Source organism: Plecotus auritus (assembly GCF_963455305.1).
Source record: "Plecotus auritus genome assembly, chromosome: 2".
NCBI lineage: Eukaryota > Metazoa > Chordata > Mammalia > Chiroptera > Vespertilionidae > Plecotus > Plecotus auritus.
The window spans coordinates 169,207,168-169,219,561 of record NC_137771.1 but is presented as its reverse complement, the minus strand read 5'-3'; the positions used below and the strand labels follow the sequence as shown (position 1 = coordinate 169,219,561).

The window sequence follows — 12,394 nt, the reverse complement described above, 5'->3', positions numbered from 1 at the left end:
TTTCCTCCTCCCTCTAAAGTCAATAAATTAAATGTCCTGGCTGTTGTGGCTCAGTTGGTTGAGCACAGTCCCGTGCACTGAAAGGTCACTGGTTTGATTCCCAGTCAGCACATACCTGGGTTGTGTGTTCCATCCCTGGTCGAGGTGTGTGCGGGAGGCAGCCGATTGATGTGTCTCTCTCACATCGATGTTTCTCTCTGTGTCATCTCTCTCCCTTTCACTCTCTGAAAATCAATGGAAAATTATCTTTGGCTGAGTATTAACAAAAATAAATAAAAATTAAAAAAATTTTTATGGGAAATTTAAAGAAAATAACTTGATTTCTACAGGAAGGAAAACTTCCAAATCACTTGTTTGGTGGCAATTAAAGGCTGCAAATATAGAAATTGTTAAAAAACGGGACTGTGTAAGGTACTTTGAGAGCCCCAAAGCAAATGTATAATTATGGTTCCTGTCCCTTTTACCCTGCTCTTACTCCATACTTGCTGATGCTCCTGTGCCCCCAAGGAAGTAAACTATGAAATTCTTAGTCTTAATTCACAAGGACTACAGTATTATGACTACATGTTAATATTAGAACATGACTAGTGAATAATGGTTTAACTAGTTATAGTCATAGCTTTAATTTCCTTTACATGAATTCCTGATGCTTTTTGTAGAAAAAAAAAAATCCAGAAATCAAGAAATGGATTTTAATACTGGAAATTTTTTTTCAGTCAGGTTCTGGAAAAATTATTTTTCTGGATATTCCTATCAACACATTCTCATGTGCCCCCTTTCCCTCATGCTTGTGGTATTTCTAGTGGGCTAACTATACTCCAGCACTAACACCCCAACCTAGTCCTCAGGTCATGTGTTTACCTTGTCTAATTTCCTCTTTCTTTACCCTCCCAGCACAATAGAACAGATATTGGAAAAATAGATTTGCTTAAATTCTTTGGAACAAAGCCTACACTTGGTTTCCTGAAATACTTTTAAATTTATTTTTAATGAATTAATTACAATGGAAATAATTTAAATTGATGCAGAATTGAAAATGTTTCTAAGTTTCCTAGCAACGATCACACTAATCTAGGATAATGGGAGGATAGGAGAGGGAGGAGGCAGAGTTTAATCAGAATTGAACTTTAAGATACATTACAGTGAAAATGTGTTGTCTTTTTAAAATGTTTCAGAAGGGAGGTCCATGGTAGTTAAGAAGAACCATAATGTGTGTAAATGGAAGCTCCAAACCATTTTAAAGATGTTTATCTAGAAAAAAAAAGATGTTTATCTCATTGATTTGGACTAAGACTAAAGCATTTGTGCAATTCCTGTATAATTTCCAAACTAAAGTAGTAGGGTTGTAAAGTGATGAGGTTTTTACTATAGTTATTATAGGTGATGATTATTATAGGTGATATAATTGTGCTGTTGTACCAATTATCCTATATAATAAAAGGCTAATATGCAAATTGTCCCCATGGGCGGGAGTTCCACTGACTGGGAGTTAGATGTGTGCTGACCACCAGGGGGCGGCACAGAACATGGTTGGAGTTGGTAATGTGGCCCTGGCAGCTGTGGCAGTGGAGGTGCTGCCGGCCCCAAAGGGCCCAGAGGAGAGTGGGACCACGGCAGGATGGTGGATGGAGCAGGTGAGCGGGTGGCACCAGGCCAAGGCCAGTGCAAAGGCAGGCCCCGGTTGGTGGTAGCAGCAGGCAGCTGGGGAAAGGGAGGCCGGCAGCTGGCAGCTGCTAGAGACACTACCCATGCACAAATTTTGTGCACTGGGCCTCTACTCCCTTATAAGATAGGAAACCCTTTGTTTTTAAATATTTTAATTCTCGACAGAAAACATGAAGGATATTTGCCTTCTGGGCTATGGGGAAAACCATTTAAAACAGAACACTTGCTGACTCTCTCAGGCACTCATTATTAAGCAATTCAAGGATTGGAGAAATTACCAGGGTTTTTTTTGTAAACCTATTTTTGTTTAAAGAGTGTAATTATATCTGAAAAAATGTATCATTTAGGTAATACTTTCACGACCATTACTCATTTCTTAAAACTGGGGTATACTCTCTAAAGTCTAATTAGAAGTAACTGTACACATTTCTTATCCCATTCCACCAACTTCTTTGTCCCTTTTCTGTCTCAAGCACCTATGCAGATCTGAACTTTCCTTAATTTTCTTTGGAAGCTTAAATTACTGTATAAGGAAGTGCTTAAATGTTTGCTCGTTTACCCCAGCACTACCAGATCATGCTCTCTGAGCATTGACGTTTAAAGGCCCTGACATATTCTTTTATCCTTTTCTAAACATTTAGGGGAAACTTCATTATTTATTTTTATTGACTGATTTTAGAGAAAGAGGGAGGGGGAGGAGGAAAGAGACAGACATCAATTTGTTGTTCCACTTATATTGGTTGATTCTTTTTTATTTTTAAAATACATTTTTATTGATTTCAGAGAGGAAGGGAGAAGCATCCATGAGAGAGAATCATTCATTGATTGGCTGCCTCCTGCCCCTCACCCCCCCTTACTAGGTATTGAGCCCACAACCCGCCCTGACCGGAATCCAACCGTGACCTCCTAACCACTGAAACACAGGCCAGGGGTTGATTCCTGTTACATGCCCAGACCCGGCTTGACCTGTCACCTTGGTGCATGGGGATGACGCTCTAACCGACTGAGCAATCCGGCCATGGCTTTTAGGGAAAACTTTAAGACCAGAAGTCGCTTCGCTCCCCTAGCCTATTTGCAGCCCTGCTGTACACGAGACTTAGCTACATTTCCCAAACGCGCACTGTCTGGGCAGCAATGTGGGCTTAGCCTTGCGGCTAAAGGCATCGGAAAATGCAGTCCTTTCTTGTGACACGGTTTGTAAAAAGAAATGTTTTTTGTCGTATTCACTGCTTTCCACTCTAGCCGGTCAGATCTGGAACAATCAGGTCCCCTGGGTTAAGAAGACATTGCGCATTTCGTGCAGAAGGCGGGGGCAAAGAAGACCGGAAGGAAACCGCTTCCTTTTTTTGCGCAAGCGCACGAGAGCTTCTCCTGAACTCGGAAGTTCACCTGAACTCGGAAGTAGGAGGTGGCTCCCTCTGCGCATGCGCTCAGCGTCCGGTCGGCTGTTTTAGCGAATGACGCGGCGATGAGGACCCGTTTGTATCTGCAGAATACAGTCGGCAGGCTGGGCCTCAAATAACGGCGATTACGCAGGTTTTCTCTTAGCTTCTGAAATCTTCTGTTTAAAGCGGTGATGCATTCATGCTAAAGTACCTAAACTCTGCCAGACTGGTAGGGTTGCTCAGTGTTCTCAAACCTGTCCAACTGGGGGGAGGGGCCGTGAGAAATAGTTTATATAGAGATTTCCCTGCGCCCTGCCCTGCCCCGCGCCACTTTGGACGCCTGTGTACGTTCACAAAATACCCAACATTAATACTTTACTTGCTGACAGTACATGGGACTTTTAAATAATATTTCTCAAGTATTTGTTTACAGAAGGAAGTGAGGAAAAACTTAAGTAGTCCAAGCCATGTATATAGTAATTTAAAGATGATCCAGAAATTATCATTAAAGACCGTTTATTTTTGAGTCTAATAATCTAATGTTTTAATCTTCATTTTGCTGGGCAGAAAATCAAAATACTGGGCTGCCTGGTTCAGGACCGGACATTGAGCCAACCTAGTGACTTGGAGCTTCAAAGCCATGGCAACAAAGGAATCAGATGCCAAAGCAGAGTCAGCCCTCACCTCATCAGCCAATCAGAGCAAACAAGTGTATGAAAAACCAAACTATGCTCTCAGATGTACTCTTGTGGGACATATGGAAGCAGTATCATCAGTTAAGTTTAGTCCTAATGGAGAGTGGCTAGCAAGTTCTTCTGCTGACAAAGTAATTATAATTTGGGGAGCCTATGATGGAAAAAAGGAGAAAATACTTCATGGTCACAGTCTGGAAATATCAGATGTTGACTGGTCATCAGATTCCAGTCGTCTTGTTTCTGCCTCAGATGATAAAACTCTAAAGATTTGGGATGTGAGATCAGGGAAATGCTTGAAAACGCTGGAGGGGCACAGTAATTACGTGTTTTGCTGTAATTTCAATCCACCATCCAACCTAATAATTTCAGGATCTTTTGATGAGAGTGTGAAAATATGGGAGGTGAAAACAGGCAAATGCCTCAAGACTTTGTCTGCTCATTCTGACCCAGTTTCTGCTGTTCATTTTAGTTGTAATGGGTCCTTGATAGCGTCAGGTAGTTACGATGGCATCTGTAGAATCTGGGATGCTGCATCAGGTCAGTGTTTAAAAACACTTGTTGATGATGATAACCCTCCTGTCTCTTTTGTAAAATTTTCTCCAAATGGTAAATACATTCTCATTGCAACTTTGAATAATACTCTTAAACTATGGGATTATAGCAGAGGCAGATGCCTGAAGACATACACTGGTCATAAAAATGAGAAATACTGCATATTTGCCAATTTTTCAGTTACTGGTGGGAAGTGGATTGTGTCTGGTTCAGAGGATAACCTAGTTTACATTTGGAATCTTCAGACTAAAGAGATTGTACAGAAATTACAAGGTCATACAGATGTCGTAATCTCAGCAGCTTGCCATCCTACAGAAAACATCATTGCATCAGCAGCATTAGGAAATGACAAAACAATTAAACTGTGGATAAGTAACTACTAAACCCTTTAGAAATCAAGTAGTAGAGCCAAGTTGGCAAAAAGTTGTATATTTTAAAAGATGATTTCTCTTAATTTTGGCATGGTTTATATTTCTTCTTAACATTCTCTTGAATTATATAAGATTTTAAGACCTATAACCTAAATGTTCAAAGCAAGACAGTTGGAAAAGCAAGTCTAAAACTCAGGGCTTCTGACTTTTAATCTTGAAATTTGTTATTAATCTCTTGTGTCTGTCCTTGAATAGATTTCCATTCTATTCTTCTCAATGACTATTCTAAAGGATTGGTATATTTGAGGAATATTTAGAAGATTCACAAGACAGAATGAATAATTAAATGAGGAGAGCAAAGGAGTTTGGAATAACTCCAAGGTTTTTGGTTTGGGAGATCAGATGAATAAGAGCATAAGCCTGGGATGGTGGTGGACTGGAGATGTGGGTCAGGCACCACTCACACTAAGTGATAGCCTACCAAGTAGACTTTAATTGGGAAAAATAAGTCATGGTTAGGTTTGTTCTGAGAGTCTAAAACATTATAAATGGCATTTTACTGAAGGACCCCTAGATGGCTTGTCAGGTTGGGCCCTCATGATTTTCAAACAAGCTAAATGTTGGAGTGGTGAGGCCACTGTCTTTCATTATGTGACTGACTCACTACTTCCTATCCATGCTTCAAACTTAGTCCAGAAATCAGTACTTTGTGGAGCCATCACTGCCTGCCTGGCTCCAACCACAGTTGGCAGCTGAGTTAGGTTTTATTGCTATTTCTTTTTTTAAAAAGAAAGCATTTTTATTATTTTAAAAAATATATTTGATTTCAGAGAGGAAGGGAGGAGAGATAGAAACATCAATAAGAGAATTATTGATCAACTGCCTCCTGCACGCCCCCTACAGGGGACTGAGCAACCAAGGCATGTGCCCTTGACCGGAATTAAACCCAGGACCTTTCAATTCAAAGGGTCCTGATGCTCTATCCACTGAGCTAAACCAGTGAGGGCTATTGCTATTTCTATCATTTCTGTTATTAAAGTTCAAAATATATCACTTGTCAATTTGTATTGTAATGGTTTCATAGGCCATATTTCCAGTATATTATGTGTTCTGTGGAGACAAGAAATATGTCCTACTATTGATCTTTGTATTCTCAGTTTTTGTATATAGAAGGGACTCAAGTAATGTTTGATGAATGACAATGAAATATATCACCAGCACTTAATTTATTCCTTGCCTGCTTTCACTAACTTTTTGGAATTAATTTTCCATACTATTATTTTTGTTGTATCTGAGTAAAATCTCACATTTTAACTTTATTCAAAGAAGGCTTATATAAAATATAAAATGGAAAATGGTTTCTGCCCATTACCTATAGAGACAGGGTAAACATGAAAAAAAAATCTAGAAATTAAGCAAAAGAGTACAACAGTAATTTAATTGAAAGTATCAAGAGCAAAACTGTCTTCTTTTGTGTTCTACAATATTTTATACTAGTGCTCATTAAATCTGAATTGCTTGACAAGTTCTGAAGAACGTAAGATATTAAAAGTTACTAGTAGGGTATGAGTGCTGAGAAGTTAGTATGTGAGGGTACTGGGAGAAGTGAGATTAGATAGGGGCAGGTCTGAAATTCTGGCCAAGGAATTTGTATTTAATTCATAAAGAGGTAGTCACTATAAGTTACTGAACAGAAGAATGACACAAAATGAGAAAAGATTGTGTGTATTCTTGTTGCATATGTGAGCTTTGGTTTAAGGAAACATTTTTATTATAATAACTCTCCAAGATACAACACTTTAAAATGCTACTTTAGAAATTAAAAATGGTATTGTTCTATGAAGAAAGATTACTTATTTTTAAAAGAAGTACATTAAAATTTACCCATATTTAGAACATTGGTTTAGGTAAGATGTAACATAAATGTTCAAAAATAATAAACTAATCTAAAATGTGCAAGAAACAGTGCTTTTTGATAGTAAATTTTCAAGTGATAAAAATAAAAGAATTTGGTATCTAAAAAGAAGCTATGGTCAAATTACTCTAAAATAAAATTTATAGACAAACATCATTAACATCAGATAGTTACAAAGCTCTAGGTAAACTGATGTATTACATTTTATTAAGCCAAGTTCCTGAACAGCTGCATTTTAATCTGCTATAACCCTGTTATGAGACCAAACAGATTGAGATGGCTGTGAAGACTTGTCATCCACTATTATTTGTGAGAGAATAAATGACTATTTAAAATAGAAACCAGCATTTATACCTAAATATGAGACGGCTTAGCATCCCAAAGTGAGATATATACCAGGTGCAAATGCAACCTAATAAGAAAATGCATTTGATAGACTTTCATAATTGAGAAATTTAGTGTAAAGGCAGCAGGACAAGGACCAGTTAGGAATTCTAAGCCATGGAGCAGAAGAGGTGACTGCTGGTCCCAAGCAATTCAATGATGCTGGGATTTCAAAGTCCTCAGAAACCTGTGGCAAGATCATTATCATCACCTTGCTAGGACATTTTCAAGGACTGTGCTCCTAAAAGCCTCTATGCCAGCACACCCCAGAATGGCAAAGTGTGGTCTGTCTGCTTCCCAGGGCTCTGAGAAGAACCATGGCACTTGAGGAGGTTAGCTCTCTGAGATGCACTTGGGCAGTGTACTCAGCTGGCCTTCCTTATCTCCCCAGAAAGGAATACAAATAAGAGAGAGAAATACAGAAAAAAGCCATTTTGGCTTCGGGGGAGAGGTCACTTTGGTAATGGGAAGGAAAGTAAGATATAGAACCTGACTCTAAAGAGTTAATATTTAAGTCAAAATAAGTTGTCTTAATAGTTTCATTAAAAAAGTTGAGAGGATGCATTTAACCTGATCAAAGCCATGAAATTAGACAAGTCATTAAAGAAAATTTATTTGTACCTCTAAAGCAGAAATAGGGAAATGGTATGTTTGTACAAACCATAAATTTTATGTAATGGATCCTCATACCACATTCTTTTAAGACAAGCTTGTTGCTGACACATTATTCTTAGACTTTCAAAATCCAGCCAACATGAATACCTCTGTTACTCTGTTTTGGCCTTCATAGCTGCTTCTTCTCTCAGACGAGCTTTCTTTTCTAAGTTCAGGCTTGTTAAAGACTCGTGTCTTTTGACAGCCTAAAATGAAACAAATTTGAACAAGAAATTATGCCCATTTGTGAATGATGTCACTGATAGCAGCAGGTTAGCGATAGCAGTACAAGAATGGAACGGTCTGGTGCATGCACACTGGGCACAGCAGTCCCTTCCATGTGACTTCTGCTTCCTCTACTGCTTCACAGTCCATCAGTCCATCCATTCAAGCACTTATCTTCCTTTCTGGCCTCATTCTTTAAATCTTCTTGTCTCTCTTCTCTAATAATTTACTAGAGGCCTGGTGCACGAAAATTTGTGCACTGGGGTGGGTGGCGGTGTCCCTCAGTCTGGCCTGCCCCCTCTCAGAGTCTGGGAGCCCTCAGGGGATGTCCTACTGATGGCTTATGCCCACGGCTCCCTGAGCACCAGGCCTCCCAGCCACCGGGGCTCATGGCTGCCTGAGCCCACGGCTGCCTGAGACCCGGGCCTCACAACCGCCTGGGCTTACGGCTGCCTGAGCCCCAGGCCTCGCAACCACCTGGGCTTACGGCTGCCTAAGCCCCGGGTTGCGTAGCCGCCGGGGCTCACAACTGCCTGAGCCCCGTCACTCACAGCCGCTGAGCTGCTGCCTAAACCCTGGGCCTCACAGCTGTGGCAGCTGCCTGAGCCCCGGCCCTCGCAGCCGCCGAGCCACTGTGGCTTTGTCCAGAAGGATGTCCGGGACACGTCTGGTCTAATTAGCATATTACCCTTTTATTAGTATAGACTAGAGGCCCGGTGCACAAAATTTGGGCACTTGGGGCAGGAGTCCCTCAGCCTAGCCTGTGCCCTCTCACAGTCTAGGAGCCCTAGGGGGATGTCTGACGGACGGTTTAGTGGGCCTAAGCCGTCAGTTGGACATCCTTAGCATTCCCAGAGGCAGGAGAGGCTCCCACCACTGCCGCTGTGCTCGCCAGCCGTGAGCCTGGCTTCTGGCTGAGAAGCACTCCCCCTGTGGGAGTGCACTGACCACCAGGGGGCAGCTCCTGCATTGAGTGTCTGCCCCCTGGTGGTCAGCGTGCATCATAATGACCACTCATTCCACCATTCAGTCATTTGCATATTAACCTTTTATTATGTAGGATACGCTGTAGATGAGGCCCCCCAGAATCATAAGAAATGCAAAACAGAACATGGCCCAGGCTGCATGGGTGCTGTGGCCTAGCGGGTGCGCTCTGGCCTGGAGACTGGGCGGTAATCCGGCGCCCTGACTCCCAGTGCAGAGCCGGGCTGGCTTCGCAGGGGCGGCGGGAGGCCCGAGCCCCACCGCCATCGCCCGCAAGGGGAGCCAGTGGCTCCTGGGGAGGGTGGCTCTGGCCCTGGGAGGCACTGTGGGGCTGTACTACACCGCATGTGCGGTGGCACCTGCGCGCCCAGCCCTCCGCCGCACAGCTCTCCCTGTCCAACAGCCTGCAGCTGACTCTGTACCAGTACAAAATGTGTCCCTTCTGCAGCAAGGTCCGCACCTTCCTCAATTTCCATGCCCTGCCCTACCAGGTGGTGGAGGTGAACCCTGTGTGGAGGGCTGAGATCAAGTTCCCCACCTACAGGAAGGTGCCTATCCTGCTGGCCCAGGAAGGAGAGAGCCTGCAACAACTGAATGACTTCTCTGTCACCATCAGTGCCCTCAAGTCCTACCTGGTGTCAGGGAAGCCCCTGGATGTCATCACCTACTATCCACCCATGAAGGCCACGAACGACCAGGGCAAGGAGGTGACCGAATTCTGCAACAAGTACTGGCTCATGCTGGACGAGAAGGAGGCCCAGCAAATGTATGGTGGGAAGGAGGCCAGGACCGAGGAGATGAAGTGGAGGCAGTGGGCGGATGACTGGCTGGTGCACCTGATCTCTCCCAATGTGTACCGCACACCCGCCGAGGCCCTGGCCTCCTTCGACTACATTGTCCGGGAGGGCAAGTTCGGGGCTGTGGAGGGCGCCATGGCCAAGTATGTGGGTGCAGCTGCCATGTACTTCATCAGCAAGCGGCTCAAGAGCAGGCACCACCTCCAGGATGATGTACGTGAAGACCTGTATGAGGCTGCCAACAAGTGGGTGGCAGCTGTAGGCAAAGACTGGCCCTTCATGGGGGGGCCAGAAGCCCAACCTGGCTGATCTGGTGGTGTATGGCGTGCTGTGAGTGATGGAGGGCCTGGAGGCCTTCGACGACCTGATGCGGCACACCCGCATCCAGTCCTGGTACCTGCGGGTGGAGAAGGCCATCGCCGACGAGGCCCTCCAGTGAAGGAGCCTCCCCCCCCCCGCCCAGGAGGAACCGGAGGCCACAGGAGATACCAGCTGCCGGCACCAGGGCCACTGGGCCAGCACTCAGTGACGCTGTGCAGGGTGACAGGGTCATGCTACCTCTCGTCCACCCCCACCCCACAGCATTCTCTGTGTCTAACACTGGACACCTTTGGGGGCCCTGGGCTGCTGGGGGACACAGCCCCCTGAGGGGCACAGAGAGGCTACCTCCCTCGTCCCGGCCCTGGGCTCTCAGTGGCTGTCCTGCCTAACCCTGTGGGTGGGAACTGGGTTGGGCCCCTGCCCTGGACAAGGGAAGTAGGGACTTCCTGGGTTAGGGAGAGGCCCATCCTTGGCTCCTTATGTTCCTGCTCCCCTCCCCCACCCAGCCACCCACCCAGCCACTCACCCAGACTCTGTCTTGTTTGAAATAAAGAAAAAGATTCTGCCGTGAAAAAAAAAAATGCAAAAAATTAACTGTTAACTCATTCTCGAATTTCCCCCACTTGAAATAAAACTGCCCCCCCTGTGGGGCGTGTGCTGCACCTTGGGAACCAGTGGGCTTGACACTTTTCCTCTCTGAGCTTCATTTCTGAATACATAGGCATATACCATGGGAATTGTAATCTCTTCTCTGCCTACCTCACTGGGTTGTCACGAGGAGGTTCTGAACTAATAAACCTAGAAATGTTTCATCAAGTAAGTAATGTCTAAACAGGAAGGGATTGTTATTTTTAAGCTCATGGGTACTCTCGTAGGTAGCAGGTGCTGATTAGGGGAGGAGGGCATGATTGTTTCCTGGGACTGTAGCTATGGAAGCTTTGTAGAGGGTTCCGCAAGCCTCAGAGGGGTGGGCTCTGGCCAGCAGCCCTGAGGCAGTGGTTGTCCCTGGAGGCGCTGGCCGGGGGCAGCGAGTTAGGGGGGCAGCGAGGCTGAAGGGGGAGTAACTGTCAAACCTTCCTGCTTGGTGCCATTCTTTAAATTGTACCTGGCTGTTCTGCAGCTGTACCTGCTCAGGGTGCGGCTCCAATCTCCTGGATTGGGGTGGGGGCCGGGCCAGGGTGGAGCCAGGCAGGCTAGGAGGGCGGGTTTAGCCGCACCCCCAGCGAGGTTTAGCGCACTTCCTCTGCGGAGACAGTGCTGCTGCTGTTGGGGAGAAGGGTCTCACCCTCAGGAGCCGCTCAGGCCTGCCTCCACCCGGGTCTGGAGTTGTACGGAAGAGAGGTGTGCTCGGCCCCAGTGGAGGGGGCCCGGCAGTGGCAAGCTGCGGGCCCCACGGGTGCTGATGGGTGGTTGCCGGCATGCTATTGTTGTGGGTGCCCCTGCAGGGGTGGCAGGGGAAGAGATCGGGAGTTGGAGGTGCGGGCTGCAGCTACCCCCAAGGCTGCATCTTCTCCCCATCCGGTCAGCCTCCCCATCCCCCTATGGGTGCGGGGGCTGGGGTAGGGTGTCCATGCAGGGGGATTGGAAGAGCTCCCTGTGGCCGTTTCCTCTTCCTTCTTTGCAGTCTGGGCTCCTGTCAGGCAGTCTCCTCAGACCCCCAGGAACTTGGCTCCGGCCACCCACCCACTGCTGCGTGTGCATCAATATGCAAATTGGTCATTACGGGGACACCATCATGGACAAATTAGCGTATTACCTCTTTATATGTATAGACTAGAGGCCTGATGCACGAAATTCGTGCATGGGGGGGGGGAGTTCCCTCAGCCCAGCCTGCACCCTCTCCAATCGGGGACCCCTTGGGGGATGTCCGACTGCTGGTTTAGGCCCTCTCGCAATCAGGGACCACTGGCTCCTAAGGTGCCTGCCTGCCTGATGGCTCCTAACTGCCTCTGCCTGCCTGCCTGATTGCCCCTAACCCCTCTGCCTACCTGCCTGATTGCCCCTGCCTCTGCCTGCTTGTCTGATCGCCCTTAACTGCCCTCCCCTGCCGTCCCGATCTCGCCCCCAACTGCTCTCCCTTGCCAGCCTGATCTCGCCCCCAACTGCCCTCCCCTGCTGGCCTGATCTTGCCTCCAACTGCCCTCCCCTGCAAGCCTGGTTGCCCCCAACTGCCCTCCCCTGCTGGCCTGATCTCGCCCCCAACTGCCCTCCCCTGCTGGCCTGATCTTGCCTCCAACTGCCCTCCCCTGCAAGCCTGGTTGCCCCCAACTGCCCTCCCCTGCCGTCCCGATCTCGCCCCCAACTGCCCTCCCCTGCTGGCCTGATCTTGCCTCCAACTGCCCTCCCCTGCAAGCCTGGTTGCCCCCAACTGCCCTCCCCTGCTGGCCTGATCTCACACCCAACGGCCCTCCCCTGCTAGCCTGATCTTGCCCCCCAACTGCCCTCC

General features: G+C 46.5%; 2 protein-coding genes and 1 pseudogene across 3 annotated transcripts in view; 2 read left to right on the top strand and 1 right to left on the bottom strand.

Moving 5' to 3' along the window:
* Positions 1-3,035: 3,035 nt before the first annotated feature.
* Positions 3,036-6,263, top strand: WDR5B (WD repeat domain 5B). Its single transcript, XM_080658105.1, has 2 exons — positions 3,036-3,201; positions 3,618-6,263. Exon 2 carries the CDS (start codon positions 3,691-3,693, stop codon positions 4,678-4,680), a length of 990 nt encoding a protein of 329 aa, XP_080514231.1. The 5' UTR covers positions 3,036-3,201; positions 3,618-3,690; the 3' UTR covers positions 4,681-6,263.
* A 148-nt stretch (positions 6,264-6,411) lies between these two features.
* FAM162A (family with sequence similarity 162 member A) overlaps positions 6,412-12,394 on the bottom strand; it is a 42,282-nt gene continuing 36,299 nt past the window's right edge. Inside the window, exon 5 of the mRNA XM_080658106.1 lies at positions 6,412-7,827. Coding sequence (XP_080514232.1) covers positions 7,735-7,827 — 93 coding nt within the window. The 3' untranslated portion in view covers positions 6,412-7,734. The remainder of the gene's footprint in view (positions 7,828-12,394) is intronic.
* On the top strand, positions 8,958-10,066 carry LOC308242627 (prostaglandin E synthase 2-like; annotated as a pseudogene). Its single transcript has one exon. The product of its transcript is annotated as a prostaglandin E synthase 2-like (transcript).

Coding starts and splice junctions, on each gene's coding strand:
- WDR5B (XM_080658105.1), top strand. CDS start 3,691: ATGGCAACAAAGGAATCAGATGCCAAAGCAGAGTCAGCCCTCACCTCA.